Source organism: Telmatherina bonti, assembly GCF_933228915.1.
Source record: "Telmatherina bonti genome assembly, chromosome: 6".
Lineage (NCBI taxonomy): Eukaryota > Metazoa > Chordata > Actinopteri > Atheriniformes > Telmatherinidae > Telmatherina > Telmatherina bonti.
The window spans coordinates 23,840,065-23,860,956 of NC_136624.1; the positions used below are offsets into that span (position 1 = coordinate 23,840,065).

Below are 20,892 nucleotides of genomic sequence, written 5' to 3' on the forward strand. Positions count from 1 at the left end.
TATATATATATATATATATGTATATGTATATATATATATATATGTATATATATATATATATATATGTGTGTGTGTGTGTGTGTGTGTGTGTGTGTGTGTGTGTATATATATATATGTGTGTGTGTGTGTGTGTGTGTGTGTATGTAAGTATGTATATATAACCTCTTATAAACCAAAGGGGCCCAGCAACAAAAGTATGGGAACCACTGCACTCATGGGAGGTGCAAAAACAGCATGTTTTTGTGAGGAAATTATTGTCATGGCACACTTGTGTAGCGGTATGTTCTTTCACAAAGTCACAGCTTACTATAGAATAGTTTAAAATGCAGTTTCTTCCATTTTTTCTTGCTCCTCTTCTGCAGCCAAGTGTGAGATGTTGCTTTAGCTGCACATGCTGGTCAGTGTGTGAGTGAGTAAGTGAGGGAGGAAGGAAGTAAAGGGAGGGAGGGAGGAAGGAAAGAAAAGAGGAAGGGTGGAGCAAGTACAGTACAGCACTCACACAGAAGCAGAGCAAGGTTTTTCTGCATTCCCTCACCATATTTTTGTGTTACAAATCAAACTTACTGACCACATCACACATGCATAGATCACACTTCGCATCAGCACGCACACACTACAGACAGGGAGCAACTTAAACTAAGTTAGCACAATTTCAGCAATGCAGTGGAAATAAAGGCACTCAATCGTCATTACAGATGGCAAAAAGAGTTCATTTGAACTTGAAGAAATGTTGAGCCATTGTTAATTTCACAAGATCATTTTGAATTTATCGGTCAGCAAGCTCTGCACAGCCTGTAATGTTGCTTGACTCCTGTATGCTATTGAAAAGACATCATTGACAACTGAGACTTGAATGGAGCTAGAACTCCATCTATTGGACCAAAGCTGCATTCACACCAATCTGTGAAGAATAATTTGACTTTTAATCAGCAAGACTCCAGCCAGTTATTTTAAAAAGGGCTATAACTGGCTGATTTCATCAGGCGTGCCCTGGAAAAGACTGCGATGAAGGCTGATAAGTAATCTTCCTGTTGCTGGAACACACCCTCTGGTCCCCTATACTTTTTTTGATAAAGCTCAGGGTCGTTTATTTTACTGAGATATAACGACTGTAAGATGATTTTCAGCATGTAAAATGCTTTAATTAAATAATGATCAAAATCAGAGTCATGCACTCTTTTTGTGTCATTCTTTAGTACAAATGCCTTTTCTTTTGTTAAAAAATTTTTGGTTCTTATCTTACTGCTATTCTTTGTGTCATTTGTTCCCACAGCTGTAGCCGGACCCTCAGGACCTTCCACTTCAATGGGCACAAAGTCCTCAGCAGCCTCTGCTACCAAGAGGTCCATTCAAAACATGGGCGAAAAATCAGAGGCTTTTAAGTCCCTGTTCACCACACACAGCTCTGCCAAACGCTCTAAAGACCAGACGTCCAACTGGGTCACCCATACCCCCTATCACTTCTAGTAGCTATTGCTCAGTAGCTATTGCTCAAAACAAGCATATTTTTCTCCAGAAAAGGAAAACCCATTGAAAGATGAATCGTTCTCTTCTGTATTCTCAACACACACTCACACATACATATACTTTGACCTTTTAATGACCTTTTAATAATATCACTGATGAGTGGACTCACTCCCAGCTTGCCTCTTTAGTCCCCAGCAGCTCAGTGTTTACATGTTGTGAACATTTTGTTAACAGCTCCCTGAGCGGTTCAGACTCTGTTTTGTAACCTAATGCCTCCCACATGTATTCCCCCACACTTTTATGCTCTCAGCCGCTGTTGATGTGAGAAATTATGCTGGAGTGACTTCATGGTCTTTGTCACTGCTGTTTCCTAGTGGCCAGAGCTCAGCTCTTGAGTGTGATGACTAAATAGATTGAATTCACTACATCCGCCCTGCATTTAATGGGGGGGGGGGAAGGTATGCATTTGAAAAGGAAGACCTGTCAGCTTTTACTTGTGCTCAGTAGCTGCCTATGAATAAACATAACCCTACTAAATTAGCCAACTGACCCCCCCCAACCACCACCACATACACCTTAAATGATATATTAGTATCTTCTGGGTTTTTTTTCCTTTCTTTAAATGTAACATATTTAACCAGTTTAGTGGAGTTCTTTCACTTATCATATTCATTTGTTTGGTATGTGGTCATTTTATTTTTTCTTTTAAAAAAAGGAGCTTGAAAAGGAATTAAACACCATAAAGAAAGACGTTTCAAGATTTTTTGCGTTAATAATTGAGGATAAACTGCTTTAATGTGATTCAGCAATGGAAGAAATGCTTTAACTCAGTTCTCTTCAGTTTTAGTCATGAAAAGCTTTAATATTTCCACTTTTTTCCACTCAAGCAATGGCTCGCCTTTGTATTTTTCTTTGGGTCTTTGTGGACGACTTTGATGTGAAAGAAACAATCTGAACACACTCTTCTCCAGGCATATCTGTTTAGATGTCTGTAATATAAAGTCATAAGAAAATAACTTTGCTTTTCCTTTTTGCAACTTAGTTTTCCTTATTGCATGTAAGAAACGATACCAATAAATTTTGATTCAGTCACTTTCAAGCTTTTTTTTTTTTCCTGCATACATGATGCAGATTGAGTAAAACTTAGAGTCCTGTCTGCAGCATTGACTTTAGTTACACAACACTATGAAATGCAAGAAAGAGCAACAGTTATCTCAGATGACATCCACAGTAATTCCCAGTTGTGCCCTTTAGGGAATAATTCACTCCAAAAACAAATGGTAATGAAGCTTCCGGTAGAAATCTTAAATGTGTTTCAGTTTTTTATGTCTGATACACATGGAGCCCAAAATACCACTGCAATAGTTTTATTTATTATCATTATTACTAATCATAATATATGAAAAGAGGGGGAATTCGGCTTCCTCGCACCGTCCAAAGACATTCATGTTAGGTTAACTTGTTACTCTAAATTGTCTGTAGGAGTGATTGTGAGCATGAACGATTGTCTCTCTGTATTGGCCGTGTGTGTGACTGGTGACCTGTCCAGGGTGTGCCCTTCTTTTCCAATGATTTCTTGGATAGGTGTCGGCTTCCCATGACCCTTAATTAGGACAAGTGGTTAGAAAAATGAATGAATGACTGAAATATACTATTTAAGTATCCAAACCCTTTGCCATGACACAGATTATCCCTGTTATATACCACGTCTATCTTCTTTGTTTGCACTTGTGCCTCTTTGAATTTACTGACATAAGTTTGTGAAGTATACCCTTATCTGATGCCTTTATGTCAAGGTTAAAACAAAACCGCAGGTTGAGAAGACTGAAGACCTACAAAGATGACTAAATCTGCTTAGCAAAGTTAGTGAAAGTGTTAAGAAAATGATATGATGTAGAAGTCTTGTCAAAGGGTAGTTTTGGAGAATGATATGAAGGGTATCAGCATGTAAGCCTCTTTCTCAAACTGAAAACGTTTTGAACCACTACCAAACTTTCCAGATTCACATGTCTGGTAATGCGAATTAGTCCCACACAAACCAGTGGGTACTTTCAACAGCATTTCTCTAATCAGGCATTTGACAGAGGCCATACATGGGCAAGACAGTACACTGAGATCAATATTACAGTCAGCCTTATCAGATATTTAAACATTTGTCATATATATATATATATATATATATATATATATATATATATATATATATATATATATATATATATATATATATATATATATATATGTAACTGTTCGTCTCTCAAGCTCGGGTTCTCTACCAGAGTCCTGGGAGCTTGAGGGTCCTACGCAGTATCTTAGGTGTTCCCAAGGCTGCGCTGTTCTGGACAGAGATGTCTGATGTTTCATAAGGTATCTGTTGGAGCCACTTCTCCAGTGTGGGGGACATGGCCCCCAATGCTCCGATCACTATGGGTACTACTAGTTCCAGTTCTTCCTTGAGGCCTTGGTACTTCTCCAGTTTCCCATGCTCCTTTTTCCTGATATTTCCATCATTGGCGATGAATACATCGATCACTACGGCTCACCTCTGCTGCTTATCCATGATCAGTATGTCCGGCTAGTTGGCCACCACCATTTTTTTCTGTCTGGATCTGGAAGTCCCAGAGGATCTTAGCCCTCTCCTTCTCCACTACCTTGGGGGGAGTTTCCCACTTGGACTGGCGGGTTTCCAGTCCATATTCTGCACAGATGTTCTTGTTCACTATGCCAGCTACTTGGTTATGGTACTCCATGTATTTTTCTCTTGCCAGTATCTTGCACCCTGCTGTGAGGTGCTGGATTGTTTCAGAGGCTCCTTTGCATAGTCTGCACCTGGGATCCTGCCTGGTATGGTAGATCTGGGGCTCGATCGCTCTGGTGCTCAGGGCCTGCTCCTGTGCTGCCATGATTTGTGCCTCTGTGCTGTCCTTCAGTCCAGCCCTCGCCAGCCATTGATGGGACTTGTTTATATCGACCACTTTGGTGATCTGCCAGTGGTTCATCCCATGCAGGGGCTTTTCTTCCCATGATTGTTCTTCCATCTCATGTTCCTCCAGATTTCACTGAGACATTCATTAAGTCCTTCATCCCTCGGTGCCCTCTTCCTGTCCTGTACATCCAAGCTCCAAGTATTCGTGGAGCTTGGATGTTTCATCTTGGATAGTGGCCTTGATGCTCACTAGTCGCCTTCCCCCTTCTTTGCACTTAGTGTAGAGTTGCTGAACACTGGACTTTTGGTGGAATCAGCTATGCATGGTGAGCAGCTTCCGTGTTTTGACATCCATGGTCTGAGCTTCCTCCCTTGGCCAGCTTATTATCCCAGCAGGATCACTGGCAGGGTATATACCCTGCTCAAAAAAATAGAGGGAACACTTACACAACACAATGTAACTCCAAGTCAACCACACTTCTGTGAAATCGAACTGTCCGCTTAGGAAGCAACACTGATTAACAATCAATTTCACATGCTGTTGTGCAAATGGAATAGACAACAGGTGGAAATTATAGGCAATTGGCAAGACACACCCAATAAAGGAGTGGTTCTGCAGGTGGTGACCACAGACCACTTCTCAGTTCCGATGCTTTCTGGCTGATGTTTTTGTCACTTTTGAATGCTGGTGGTGCTTTCACTCTAGTGGTAGCATGAGATGGAGTCTACAACCTACACCAGTGGCTCAGGTAGTGCAGCTCATCCAGGATGGCAAATCGATGCGAGCTGTGGCAAGAAGGTTTGCTGTGTCTGTCAGCGTAGTGTCCAAAGCATGGAGGCGCTACCAGGAGACAGGCCAGTACGTCAGGACATTGGAGGAGACCATGGGAGGGCAACAACCCATCAGCAGGACCGCTACCTTCTTTGTGCAAGGAGGAACAGGAGGAGCACTGCCAGAGCCCTGCAAATTGCGCTCCAGCAGGCCACAAATGTGCATGTGTCTGCTCAAACAGTCAGAAACAGACTCCATGAGGGTGGTATGAGGGCCCGACGTCCACAGGTGGGGGTTGTGCTCACAGCCCAACACCGTGCAGGACGTTTGGCATTTGCCAGGGAACGCCAAGATTGGCAAATACGCCACTGGCGCCCTGTGCTCTTCACAGATGAAAGCAGGTTCACACTGAGCACATGTGACAGACGTGACAGAGTCTGGAGATGCATTGAAGAACGTTCTGCTGCCTGCAACATCCTCCAGCATGACCGGTTTGGCAGTGGGTCAGTAATGATGTGGAGTGGCATTTCTTTGGAGGGCCACACAGCCCTCCATGTGCTCGCCAGAGGTAGCCTGACTGCCATTAGGTCCTGAGATGAGATCCTCAGACCCCTTGTGAGACCATATGCTGGTGTGGTTGGCTCTGGGTTCCTCCTAATGCAAGACAATGCTAGACCTCATGTGGCTGGAGTGTGTCAGCACTCAAAGGCATTGATGTTATGGACTGGCCCGCCCGTTCCCCAGAACTGAATCCAATTGAGCACATCTGGGACATCATGTCTCGCTCCATCCACCAACGCCAAGTTGCACCACAGACTCTCCCGGAGTTGGCGGATGCTTTTGTCCAGGTCTGGGAGGAGATCCATCAGGAGCATGCCCAGGCGTTGTAGGGAGGTCATACAGACACGCAGAGACACATACACTACTGAGCCTCATTTTGACTTGTTTAAAGGACATTACATCAAAGTTGGATCAGCTGTAGTGTGTTTTTCCACTTTCATTTTGAGTATAACTCCAAATCCAGGTCTTCATGGATTGATACATTTGATTTTCATTGATAATTTTTGTGTGATTTTGTTGTCAGCACATTCAACTATGGAAAAAACAAAGTATTTCACGAAAATATTTCTTTCATTTAGATGTGAAACGTGTGTGTGTGTCTGTACACATATGAATGTAGGTGGGTGTGTATGTGTATATACATGTATACATTGATCTCTTTCTCTTGTTCTCTCTGTTTTCTTTTCTGTTCTCCTTCTGTCTCTTTTCTGTCCTTTCCGGTCTGTGTCCAGCGGCATAAACTCTGTAGTACGAACAATTGTCCAAAACAAATAGAAAAATAAAATAAGAATCCAGAAATACAAGGGGATCATTATATGTATAAAAGCTCCCCTTGGCAAAATAAATTTGCTCAGCAGAACACAGCATCCAGACCATCTGTTTGTTTGCTTAAATGCTGGACAAGACAATTAAAAAAAAAAAAAAAAAAAAAAAAGAAAAGATCTGCAACGTGTTACTGTAGTGTTCCCTTAATTTTTTTTTTTTTTTAGCAGTGTGTGTATAAATACGTGTATATATATATATATATATATATATACACATATATATATATTGCACTGTCGGATTCATGCAAGATATGGCACAGTTAGGAATTGAAATTTGAAAAATTTCAGAATCAGCACAACACCAGCTGATGATTCTTTCAAAAATAAATAAATTCTTTTTAAAATAAATCAATTTTGATTAATGTGGGAAAATCATATGTCTTATTAAAAGTCTTTTTCAATTTTTTGAGTTTCTACTTAAAACATATCTAACGTTAGTAACAGACAGGATACCTTTAGACCTGTTTTACCATGGAATTCGCATACAGTGTTAATCTGGACCATCCTTTCTGCATGAAGTGTTATAGTGAGGAGAGGTTATAGCCACTAGGTGGCGGAAGAGGCATTCTTATCGCACCCTCTCCTGCTGCAGACTCGACCCGGTCGAAACATCTCGAAACCAAGATATTGTCAAAAGGAATTATTTTCCTTGTCACATAATAGGCCTAAATTATCAGATCATTGAAGCTAGGAGTTAGATTAAACATAACATTGTGCTTTCTCTATTCAGCTGCAGCTGTTGAAATATTTCTGCTTTTCTTTAGGCCAACTTAATTACATCTCCACCAAACACACATATTCATAATTATAAGACGGCTAGTAAAAAAAAAAAAAAAAAAAAAAAAAATAGAATGTTGATAAAACTAAAAACAAAAGAGCTCAATTTTATTAAGTTCATCATATAAAATGTTTTATTCATTTATTTCCATTTTCTCTTTTTAAAAAACCTTAAATTAATACATAGGCGCAGAAGAATGAATTTCCAAAGTTATATTTTAACATTTCAAAATGCTGAACTCAACATTTCTTGATTGATGCTTTTTCTGTGTCTGAATAAACATACAACAAAACACTGTTGTTTAATCAACAATAAACTTCAAGTATAATACAGATCACAGACATAAATATTATCATTTCAAATAGACCTTTAATATAAAATAGACGTTAAATAAATCTAACTGTTGAACAATATTTTTAAAAAACAATCAGTAAAGTTGGATTTTTTTTTCATGTTTTTAATAATGGTAAAATAATTTATGAGGAGAATTCAAATTAATCTTATCAGCCTATTAGAAATAGTCTCTTGAAATAAACTTAGTTTCTTTCGTGAGACCATCTAATTCCTGATTATTTGAAACTGCATTGCTTGAACAGGCCTGTGCTTTATAGCTAATATGTATAAGAAAAGTGTTAGATTTTTTTCGTCTGAACAAGATTTGTAAGCTACATTCTCCTCCCCATAGCAAAAACCCTTTGATGTGTTCATTAGTTTAAGCTAAAGTTTTGGGGAGATCAGATAACTGGAGCCATTTTCGGCCTTAAAAAGCTCCAGTGGCTTTTGAAAGTAGATTCTTTTGGTCAGCCGGAGGCAATGTGGCAAACAGGAGGTATTACCTCATCTTGAAATTTCCCCACAACACTTGTTTCACTTTAAATTTCTTTCTTTCCGTCTTTCTTTTCTTTTCTTTCTTTCCAACAAACAAATAAAACATTGGAAGCTTAGATAAGTTTATATATATATATATATATATATATATATATATATATATATATATATATATATATATATATATATATATATATTCGTATTTTATAAGATGAGTATAAATTCATCTGTGCAGTTCTTTTCATGCTTTAATACTCCCTTATGTGCACGTGCTTTAACACAAAAAGGCAAATAAATGCCGGTTTTCATCCAGGAGCAGTTAAGTTTTGATCTGTCCCATTCAGGTGTATCTCCCTGGACAGCGCATGCGTGCTACACAGTCATCAGGTGAAGTCTGCAACGTAAAACTCGCATGGTTTCACTTGTTCGCCGCGCCTCAGTGGGATTGCTGCGACTGGAGCCTTGCAGATGTCTGTGCTGGAGAGGATAGACTGGAGGGTGAGCTGGCTCGTGTGCTTTCTTCTTACGCATGATTTGATTTAAACAAACCTGCTCCATGTTTATCGTTTTTTGCCGCTAAGGCTATATTTGTTTTTATTACTTACCACCACGATCACCTGTTTGCAATCGTTCTGCGCCGTATGAGCTTTTGAAGAACCCGTGATTAATGTCAGTATGAGACTGAATTGGCTTTGAAACTTTCAGTAATTTGTTCTGAAGCTGCTGAAAGAAAAGGCGTGATGGTTCGCTTTTCACAAAACTGTAAAAGACATTTTTTTAAGTGACATAGAGAAGTTGTATTTTGTACACTGTGTTTATTTAATCTTATTATATGTGTTTAGGATGCTCTAAACCCCTATTTAAAATATTTTACAGAAAAATAGGGATTGAAATTGTACATACTTTCACCTTTATAAGATTTGTGTAGTCTTTAATAATAAATGGTTTCTCTAAAACGGTCCAAAAATCTGCTTGAGTGTGTTTTCCCTCCTAGTATCTGTTTTACTTAATCGCACTTTAAAATAATAAGCAAATGAAGTGACATTTTTTTCCTGTTATTTTTCCGGGCTCAGATCCATCTAATTTTTACACCTGCCATCAACTGAGTCGTCTTTGCAGCCGGATGCCTTTAAAATGGCAAGCTGTGCAGAGGGATTGTTCAAAAGATTACAGTCAGGCCAAGCGTGACTAGCTTTCTTGAGACCAGCTCCGTTCCTGTTCAAACGCAGGATGGTATTTAATCATCGTGCATTTCACTTCTGCTTGGCATCACAACAAGCCGTGGACCAACATGCAGAAAAAGATAATCCTCGTTCGTTTATGTCCTGTAGTTGCATGTGCAGCCGAGCATCACAGCTTGGCTGTTCATGGACGCCACAAACTGTTATAACACAAAGGTCTGTGCATTGTATAATTACAGATTCAAATCCCACATTTATTAGGTATTAAATGATACAAATTAATTAACAAAGGCTACTAATAACTTAATTATAGTGAAGGGAGAGGTAACTAAGTTTATTGGCACAAGGATCAGTAAAAAAAAAAAAAAAAAATAATAATGATAAAATAATAAGTCATGTTCTGTCTCATAACCTGACTATCAATTTAGAAGTAACATTATTTGACTTTCTCCTGAAAATGAAAATTTAGTCATAAAAGAAACGTTTGCTGCTATTCTCTGTACTTTAAACGTTTTTTGTGAGAGTGATTTTGCCATAATCCCTCCGGCTTTTTGCGGTTTGAAACAAGCATTTAACCACTACTGTGAAACACAAACATTAAAATATCACAGGCCTTTTAGAAGATACCTGAGACATATTTCTGCAGTGATGTGTTATCGTGATAAAACAAATAAAAACAAATATATATTTTTTAATCAAAACTAATTAATGGTCACCAATATTAGAACACCGCCACTACGTATAATAATAATAATAATAATAATAATAATGATAATAATAATAATATTAATGATAATAATAATAATAATGATAATAATAATAATAATAATAATAATAATAATAATAATAATAATAATAATAATTTCCACTGGTTTGTCATCAGCAGGGATATTGTTATCGGTAATCATTTTTGTAAAAAATGAACATAAGAAATGCATCAGAGGTTTTCAGCAACAAGTTGTCTGTCTCGGCTTTGGTATGAATTGATGTAGTTCTTTTTCTGAAATAAACTATTTTTAATTTGTATAAATAGACTGACAACAATATTTTTTAAAATATGATTTTATTTTACATGTAAAAAAAATCAGCTGAAAATTTGATAAGCTGTTTCCGTGATAATTGGAGAAATTATTTTACCACGATCACCACAGATAACACTCAACAATTTCCTGATATCATGTGAGTGTTATAAAAATAAAAAAAAACACCGAATATTTAGCAACCCATTGAGCTTTGGAAGATTAAAAGATATGTCAAGAGGCTGTCATCGCTGCAGCGCATGAAGGGTGATTTTTTCTGACAGCACAAAGAGGCTGTACAGACGGACAGAATTCTGATTGGACCATCACCCCGCCAATCAGCAATATTATTCATTTTTCCTGTCACTGACATCATCGCATAGTGACGCCCCCTCCAAGTGACTGTGCAGATATAGTACAGTGCTAATTTTTTGGACCAATAAGACTGAACATCGCTGTTATGTCCAAAAGAGGGAGTTAAGTTTCTTATGCACCAGTTTTGCCCACTTTCACAACAGAACTCCAGAGCGTGTTCACGGGAGAGAGTGGGGAGAGTTTTCCTTGACAACGATCATTTTAGTGACGGTGGAAAAAGGGCTGTGGTGTCGGATCGCCAGTCGTTCGGTCCAGTTTTTATCTCCTCTCTGCAGCTGAAGAACAAGCGGGTTCATGATCACCAGGAAAGGCTTCATTTCTTCACACCTGGATTAACTCAAGGCGACGTTTCTTCTTTTTACTTCTCGGTTTTGCACCGGAGAATAATTTTCTTCCTCAGACACGATGTTGTGGAAGTTAGCCGACAACGTGAAATATGAAGATGACTGTGAGGTAAGTTTCGATAAAAAGAAAACAGCCTTGAACACAGTGCAGGCTGCACTAAGGACAACTTTAAAAACAAACAAACAAACCCTATACATATATATATATATATATATATATATATATATATATATATATATATATATATATATATATATATATGAAAACACGGTCACCATAAGGAAAGTTGGTTGAACATTAAAATAAAAACGGATGTAATTGAGACGGAATCAGACAATTATACACAAATAATAATAATAATAATAATAATAATAATATTAATTATAATATTGCAATTTTTACTATTTGATAAAGTAACCAAGGAAAATAAATAAATACGGTTTAAATGGGCATCGTCTAAGCAAGTAAACCTCCCATTTTATTCCCTTGAATTAAAAAAAAAAAAAAAATGCCACCAACACCTGCCACTTTGTTGGCATTCCTCTCAGCTGCCTTGTCTCTTCTGTCCTTCAGGAAAGGCACGATGGCAACAGCAATGGGAACCCCCGGCTGCCCCACCTGCCAGCGGTCAGTCAACACCTCTACAGCCCGTCTCCTTCCCTCTCACACCCGCCCAGTTCGGACTTCCAGCCCCCGTACTTCCCTCCTCCCTACCAGCCCATTTCTTATCCGCAGTCCAACGACCCTTACTCGCACCTCGGCGACCCTTTTAACATTAACCCCATACACCAGTCACCATCATCAAACCAACAGCAGCCGTGGCCCGGCAGGCAGGGCCAGGAGGGACTCAGCGCTCACGGGAGGAGCGGACTGGCGAGTCAGATCTTGGGCTTGGAGGGAGGTTCGTCCGGGGTGAGGAGAGAAGGGTTCCGCCGGCCAGAACTGCTGCAAGCACACGCGCACAGCCTGGAATCGTCAGTTATTGGTGACAATATGGGGATGCCTGACATGAGCCACGGACTGGATGATGTTCAAGTAAGTAGATTCAACAAATACGACTTGAAATCACACCTTTGGTTTTTTTTTATTTATTATAGAGATGATTAAATATCACTGGGCCACTGGGCACTATTCGTTAAACTTTCTGTATTAATCTATGTAATAACACAACATATTGGAGTATTTGATCCCGTAGTCTTATTTTTTTTTTGCACAAAAAGTGGGAGAAGAAATGAAAGTGTTTGTTGATTAATGTTAGCTACAAACTCAATTTCAGCTTGCTCATTTGTTTTTTAATTGTACCTTTGCTTATCCACCCCCCCACCCCCATCTTCATCAGCATGTAGATGACCACAGTATTATTATGGCAGATCAAACAGTCATCAAAAAAGGTGAGTTTTGTCATCTTCACGACTTTAAGGTAGAGAGATAGAGAATAAACAATCATACAAACAAAAAGAAACAAGCAGCGGTTCTGCTGGGAAATGCTGCCTGGGGTACATGTGCTTTTGAACATCCAAAGATGCAGTAATTGCTAACAGGAACTGGAAATTTACTGCAAAGACCCCCCCACCCCCCACCCCCAGCCTTCACATACTTGGAAATGTCATACCTACTTCTAGTGGCATGTCAGGGCACTCAGTGTGAACACACAGCACAGGAGGAGTCTTCTGTTTGTACTCACACTGCACACAATGATAATCCTCATAGCCATGAGATGCACTCATCTAAGCCCGCTGTGATCCTTCCCCCTTTTCTGTTAGTGAAGGTGCTTGAATGGATGCCCAGTGGGAAAGAACTGATCCCTTTCAAATTCAACAGGCTGTAGCTGACATGACAGGCAAATTGAGCAATCTTGTAACCCCAAGTGTTGACTGTGAGAGAAGAGGAAAAGCTTTGGATCCTCTCTAGGCTGGTTTTAAGCTTGCAATTGCAGCTCTTTTCTGTTCATGTTAACAGGAAATAATGAGTCGATCTCGAAGCTGTTTTTTTGGCTCTGCAGAACTAGCTTTTTGGTGGGGTGTGGCGTTGGGTTTGCATGTGAAGGACAGTTTTGTAATTTGTTGAGGCATGATCTGTTGTGAGGAAAAACGTATTCCTGCTGTTTTGACATCAGGGCTTCATTAAGCAGACTATGAGTAAGATTAAGTAGAGTAACAACATTATGACTTAGTTTTGAGCATAGATAGATAGATAGATATGGTGCAAAAGTGGGCATACTTGTGGATTGTGTAACAATATCATGACACTTACTTGCAAATAGTTCATAAAACTATTTGCAAATAGTTTTATGGAAATCAATAATGGCTTATTATACTGTTCTCATGCTCAAGGCTACACGATGGGCAATCTAGGTTTTCCGCTTGTAAACAAAGGCATGTCATTCCCAGCAATGTGCCCCAGAGGAGAATAAAAGCACTCACGTGACTCTGATTTCTGTCTCAGTATTAGGACTACGAGGTGGCAGGAACCTTGATCGCTTACAGAGGACTTATTATCAGGGGGGCATTCTTGCTGGTGAGGATTAAGTTAGATGTGTTTTGTATTGTAGTGTGCTGTATTGTTTCTGTTTGTCTTGATAACTGTCAGTGCTTTTGTGGTTGATACAAAAAGAAATAAACATGTGAACTGTAACTCATGCCAACTTTGGTGCAAAATAAAACCAAAAAAGGGGGGGTGGGGGGCAGGTGGAATCACACAGTTTCAATCATTCGGTCTGGTAGATTTAACAGACTTGAGGTACTGCATATGAATTGCTTACAAGGGTTACTCTGTATGTGCTTACCTGTTTGTGGATGGTGTTGTAATGAGGGTTATCAGCAGAAACCTCATGAAATTCCAAAATGCTTCAGAAGTTTTTTTGGTTTTTTTCTTAAACTAATTCAGCTGACATTATTTTATTTAGTTGTGCAGAGCTGCACACACTGGCTCTTGTGACAACAAACTAACAAAACTAACAAAAAAAACCAAAAAAAAACCACACACATTCCCAGTTTCACAGGTAGGATTATGAAGATTAGAGCTTATGTAGGCTGACGCATAGTACACTGTAAAACTGCATTTGTAAGCGTTCACTATTGGCCAACCACCCTTAATTCATTCTTCTGTAATGCTCTGTTTCTAAGCTAACATTATTTTCCCCCTCTTTTCCCTTCAGGCCCTGTCACTCTACCTAAAGGCAACGCACTGGGCCTCCCCTTCCAGAAGGAATCTCTGCTGGGCATGGTATCAAATCCCACTGAAGTGTTCTGCTCTGTACCAGGCCGTCTTTCCTTGCTGAGCTCCACGTCCAAGTACAAGGTTACCGTGGCTGAAGTCCAGAGACGTCTATCACCCCCAGAGTGCCTGAATGCATCACTCCTGGGAGGTGTTTTACGCAGGTCAGGGCTCAGACTCATTCAACATGACAGCTTAGCTGGATTTAAGGGTATTTTCCCATTTCCCTGCAGTTTGTAAAAGCCCTGAACACAACATGGAAATACAACACCCCTGCAACCAGTTTGATTTTAGTAAGATTTCATGAAACTGTTTATATTGTATCAAATGTATTTATAATTAAACTGTGGTGTTTTAGTTGTGGTTATCTGTAGACTCAAGCTCAAAAGCCTTTGGGAGAAACTTTTTTAAAAACACACCTTAGCTTGCCCTAGCTGACATTTTTTTTGCAAAGTTCATGACATTATTTGTGTGATCTGCAAGTTTAGTTCAGTACTCCCTTTGAGGATTTGTTACATCAACCTCTATACCAATTTTAATGCTGCGTGTATTTTTTGTGTGCCGTGCATGTAAGTTTGTCAGTGTTTGCGTAGTTTTATCTGTGTCAGAGCAGTTGGCCTTATGGCACATATGTTGAGTCTGTTGAGGGACTGGGAGGTTTCAGTTTGTACTTAACACCCCTGACCGGAGCGTGTTGTAGTTAGAGTGCATATTTGCCACTTCCCATGTGCCTTTGTTAATGCTGACATGCACACTGTCACCCACATACACAAACACAGCCATTTTTAAGTAGGTCATATAGCAACGGGAGGGGGTTCATTAGTAGAGGGAATGGGGAAAGAGATCAGGATGAAGGGGTGTGGGGGGCACTCTGACACACATGCCTCCCTAAAGATGCTTCGTCTCTCACCCACTACGCAGAGGAAGCGCTTGCTCTTCAGTCATGCAGAAAAATGAATCGCTATGGCAAGTTAAGAGTTTAAGAGCTTCTACAAATGCATGTGTGAGTGATACCCCCCCCCTCCCTTGGTGAGCTTTTTGTGCAGAATCATCAATTGTGTTCATGTTTTGTAGGCCAAGAGAAGTGGCTTGTGTCTGATTTGCTTGTCATCATGACTGCTTCCCCTTGCTGAATGAGATTTTTTTGCAGGGATCAGGATCCTTTTTGATGGGAAATTGCTACAAAACAATAGTTTATTTAATTGTGCTTTGCCATTTCTGTCAATTTATCCCTAACAACAAGAAAAGCATTACTAAAACTGAAAATAACGGTAAAAACAGTGTGCATTCAAGTTTTGGTGGAAATTTTAAACAAACCACAACAGTTCGTGACAGAACTTGACTTCATGGCTGTTGACTCAATTTATGCTTCTGTGTCGTCCTGCAGAGCCAAGTCAAAGAACGGAGGTCGTTCTCTCAGAGAAAAACTGGACAAAATTGGACTTAACCTGCCTGCAGGAAGGAGGAAGGCAGCCAATGTCACTTTACTGACTTCGCTAGTAGAAGGTATGACATCACACGGAGCAAAACATCTTCTCAGGTATAATTGCTGCTTGCGCTGCGAGGAATGCTGCACATATTAACAAGAACTTGGACGCATTGCTCTCACTCAATGTAGTACGTGTACTCTCAGTGCGGCACATGATCTTTGAAGCGTTGTTCGAGTTCCAGTCATCAAAAGCTTCTCTTGAGAAACTTTTTAATTAGGCAGAAATCAGCTGTGCATTAGTAAATCTTTTGCTTCAATGATTTGATTTTCAGTGATTCTTTGAACACAAATGTTTGGTTTTGAATCAAAAAAGAAAGTTTGAAGGACACAAAGGCACTCCTAATCTATTTTGCTATTATAAAGACAGTAAGCCAGATCTACACCTTACATTAAAAACTGCTACTTTGCTGACTCATCACCTCTATCCAATGCTTATATTTTGGCATCATATGCTCAGCAAAATCCTGCATACAGACAAGTGTGAGTGCAAACAAACACACGCCTCTTCTCCACCTTATTACCAAGTTTTTTATAAAAACAAACATTGGGATATTTCAGCGTTATTTCTTCATCATTAAGAGAGTGTGTGGTACTTTTTACTTCTGTTTGCACAATCAAAGCTGAAGTGTATGAAGGTAAAACTGATCTTAAAGTTGAATAAAATCCAATTAATATCTTCTTTTAATCTCTGTGTCTTGCAAAACACCCCAAGAAACCTCACAAACCTATATTTAATGATCAGGGTTTTGAGCTGTTGTAAGAATAAAAATGACATCCTCAGCTTCATACTTTAGAGACAAAGATAAAGACAGACGGATCTTTACTGGTGACAGAAATTCTGCCTTGACAGGTTTTGAAGTTTGTTTTTAAAACATTTAAAAGAAGACAAAACTTTTTTTTTCTTTTAAAAAGTAGTTGCAACTTAGCCAGACAGTGATGCTTCATAATGTTCACAGTATCAATTTAACCCGATCTGCCTGCTTCCAGTTGATGCCAGAGAATTTTTTCCTTCTCTTGCTACCTATATGCCTATTTTTTTTTTTTTTTCATAAATGGGTTATTAATTCTGTGCAGGAGAATAACTGGAGGCCTGTGTTATTTAGAGACCTTCAAAGCTGAATTAAGCCTTGTTATCTTGTGTTCAGTTTGCTAGAAGGGCTAACTGACCTTAAAGCTTATGCTTCTGAATAGCTGCTTGCATCCTGGAGTGACGTGCATGTCTATCAATAAGTGGAGCTGCTGGTGCCTTGGGCACTCTCTGCTAGCATTCATCCACATAAACCCATTATGACTATGCAAGTCAAACCAACGTCGAGATAGAAATATATTCATCTCAGTTGCTCTTCTTCCCCCGAGCTAGAAGACGTAACATAGCTGATTATTCCCTAGTTTAGCTGCTTCACTTCATGTTGCTTGTTGCCCGTTCACATCAGGTCCAGAGCAGATTGTGAGAAGGATTCTGGAGTAGACTGGAAAATGACTGAACTTGATGCTTTACCACTTTCAACATACATGAGATTACTATGTTCTTATTATCTCTTTATGTGCTGAAACGTGATATGAAGAGGCTGTGCTCATTTTGTATATTTGAGCCCAAGATGAACTTTGTGTGTCAAAGAACATGCAGCACCTTTGGGGTAGATTATAAGAATCTTCATTCATTCTTGATTATACTATACATCTTTGAATTGACAAAAAGAATGTCTTGATTCTCCTGTGACATAATTTATACTTTTTTTTTCCTTAGGTGAAGCTGTCCATTTAGCAAGAGACTTTGGTTACGTCTGCGAGACTGAGTTCCCTGCAAAGGCTATAGCAGAATACCTGGGCCGGCCGCATGTGGAGCGCAACGAGGTTAACTCTCGCAAGAACATGCTTCTGGCTGCCAAGTAAGTACCTTTATAATTTGAGTCTCATCTGCAAGTATTTTTGTAAAAAAAAGTAAGAATATGTTGATTCTTTTTTCTTAACTTTGTCTTTATAGTTTTGTCTTATATTCTTTGGTCTATCGAGTGTCTAGCTTACATAACTGCACGAGTTATTCATGGGATTTGTTTTCAGGCCAAAATGAATCATTAGTGCTGCATCTGTTCTCATTCTGGTTTTCTACCTTCAGGCAAATTTGCAAGGAATTCACAGACCTGCTCACTCAGGACCGATCACCTTTGGGAAACTCGAGGCCTGCGCCCATTTTAGAGCCTGGAATCCAGGGCTGCCTGACTCATTTCAGCCTCATCACTCATGGTTTCGGCTCTCCGGCCATCTGCGCAGCGATGACCTCACTTCAGAACTACCTGAATGAGGCGCTCAAACAAGTGGACAAGATGTACCTGAGCTCTGGTAGCGACACCCAGGGATCCTCAGATAGTGGGAGCAAGTCAGCCGACAAAATGGAGAAGCACAGGAAATGAGGACACAAAAGGAGTAACCTTAAAAACTTCTGAATCCCTGACTCCGTTAATCTTCCCACTTTCTCTGCCCCCTTTTTGGACTTTTAAAAAAAAAAAAAAAAAAATTGATAATTAGTATTGTCATTTTGAGAGATGAATTTGTATGTGGGTGTTTATGTGTGCTCACACTGTAAATGTGTATTTCTGAGAAGTTGTGGATTCTTACAGCTTTTCCCAGCTGGCTGCACATGAGGCTGTGTTGGCCCTGAAAGGTGAATACTGCGGGACTGATCTTGTGGGAGCCCATTCCATAAAATACTAACACATCACATCATACTTACCACTATGCAGTACGATAAAGTTGCCAGTGGGCTGATACAACCACAGGACTTGTACTTTGTTAACAAGAGGGAAAGAAAGAAAAAACAAAGGTCTTTTTTTTTTTCTTCTTTTTTTTCCTTCTGCTCCCTAAAGGACATCATTTCAAGATGAGTCGCGATGGCTGTGAATTCCTCTCAGCTTTCCCCCCTCCTCTTCTGTCTGGAGGCAAATCCTCTGATTTCCTCTGTCTCAATGGACCTGCAAAGGACCATTTTTTTTCTACATGTGTGTATGAGAGAGAGAGAGAGAGAGAGAAAAATCCACTTCATTTTCTGTATTCTTTGTGCTTGATTTGTACATCCACATCAGAATGGCTTCAGTGTTATTGTGTTTTATTCATGGGAGATAATTTGAGTCTTGTGTTGGTCAACTATTATTCAGTTCACCAAAACTTGAAAGTTGCTATGATATGAAAAAAAAAAAAAAGAAAAAACCTCAGTGTTCATGTGGATTACAAGCATGGCCATGCTACCACTGATTCTTTGTCTTTAAAACATGCCAGTGGGATCAAGGTATTCATCATCTTGAGCATTCAAAAAGCCCAATCAGACTTGGTCTTGCCTCAGTGTATGTATGTTGTGGGAATGTGTAAATGTACGTATTTCTTTCTTGAAAAAATTGTTTTTAATTAGACATTAAATCTCAAACATATCATTTTATCCGGCATCTTGTCCTGGATGTAAATATTTTCTAATTTATGTTGTAATTTAATGGGCTTGTGTAAATAGTGGTATCATTCTGGTGTATGGTTTAACTTTTTATGATGATGTGTTGAATTTTTATAAATGAGTTAGTTTTTTTTTTTGTTTTTGTTTTTTTTTAAATTGAGTAGAGGTTAGGAAGTGGGCAAGATTTACTTACTGAAAACATGTATAAGAAAAAAAAAACAGTTTTAAAAATTTCCAGGGATAAAAACAAAAAAGAAAAAAAACAAATAAAAAAAAATGATCCAGGCTGATCCAGTGTGTAAGTGATGTTGCTTTGGCCACTCAAACACACATTTTTTTTTTGGTTTTGCTTTTTTTCCAGCCTCATTTTCAGCAGTATTTTGCAGGAGATGGTTAAGTCATGTGTTAAAAGGTTCTTCTACTAATAAACAGCAAAAAAAAAAAAAAAAAAAAAATCCCCAACTAAACTAGTGAGAACAGTAGCCATCATTATCTGCTCTTCTTTAGCTTCACAAATGTGGCTCAGTGAGGGCGCAGACCTCTAAAGCACATCATGTGATTAAAATAGATGTGCAGCGGAGGGAAGACAAAAGGCTTGTTTGTGTTTGTTGACACTTGCTGGAGTGCAACGATATTTCTCTAGCTGCTTCCTTTTTCAGGAGCAGGTGTGCTCCCATGTCAACCTCCACTTAAAGTAGTGTTTAAGGAAAGAGCATGACAGTTGTTTTCCACATATAGTCCCATTAAAGACAGAGTGCATAGCTGGCGATGTAGGACTGCATCATCTGTGACTTATAGCTATACAAGCATTTTCTGCAATAATTACGCATTTGTGGCAGGGATTTGCCTTATGAACTTTGTTTTCTATTTAAAATGATAAACACAAGCAAGTCGGGGGGTCTTTGATGATATTTCTGCAGCAAATTTTGTGTATACTAAAACTAAAACCTTCCTTATTCTCATTTTTATTATTTTAAAGATACCTATCAAGTATTTCTAAGCTTTGCCTGATCTACTGTGTTAATAAATAGCATTATCAAAATTAAATCCTTAGCGTAGCACCTGTTATCACCTGCAATGTGACACATTTCTCAATGTGAATGACAATTCTTTTGATGTTGGTGAGAAAGAAGTGCAGACGGGAGTTACATGTTGTGTAAGGTTGTTGAATCACCCCTTGCCCAGCCAGTCCTTGCTGATTCACATGGTCTGCCTGTTTATGTGTATCAGCAGCTTAAGATGGTGTCTCTGCAACAGAAACACACTGCTGAATTAAAGTCAGACAGTCACATTTACATGTAAAACCACACTTTCATTCATTGCATGTCTTTTCTTTTTACATTCTATTACTCATGAGTATTGTTTTGGAAGTCAGTAGGTGAAACCAGCATTTCCCTGACTGAGCTACTGGGTAGAATAGGCAGGAGGAGCAGCAGATACCTTGCAGTTAAACAAGTATCAGCCTCTCCCCTTAGAACCTGTCTAACCAGACCTGTCAACCTGAACCCGGTGGCTCAGTACCCTCACAGCAGTTGACTTTAACTGCCTTCAGTTAGCTTGTATGCATGGCCCTGAAAGAGCACATAATTGGAGGGGGAGGAGATGGTGGGAGAGGAGGAAGTATAGGTGAAGGCTGTTGAAGAGAGAGAAAAAAGGAGTTGTTTGAGTGTTT

At 39.2% G+C, this 20,892-nt stretch overlaps 2 protein-coding genes across 2 annotated transcripts in view; both read left to right on the forward strand.

Annotated features, from left to right (window-relative positions):
* The window catches only part of rtf2 (replication termination factor 2), a 20,773-nt gene extending 18,220 nt beyond the window's left edge, over positions 1-2,553 (forward strand). Inside the window, exon 9 of the mRNA XM_079241892.1 lies at positions 1,274-2,553. Coding sequence (XP_079098018.1) covers positions 1,274-1,467 — 194 coding nt within the window. The 3' untranslated portion in view covers positions 1,468-2,553. The remainder of the gene's footprint in view (positions 1-1,273) is intronic.
* Positions 2,554-11,136: 8,583 nt separating this feature from the next.
* tfap2c (transcription factor AP-2 gamma (activating enhancer binding protein 2 gamma)) lies at positions 11,137-18,192 on the forward strand (the record flags this gene model as incomplete). Its single annotated transcript, XM_079241486.1, has 7 exons — positions 11,137-11,184; positions 11,650-12,111; positions 12,416-12,467; positions 14,234-14,456; positions 15,680-15,798; positions 17,529-17,670; positions 17,898-18,192. 7 exons carry the CDS (start codon positions 11,137-11,139, stop codon positions 18,190-18,192), a joined length of 1,341 nt encoding a protein of 446 aa, XP_079097612.1.
* Positions 18,193-20,892: the final 2,700 nt, after the last annotated feature.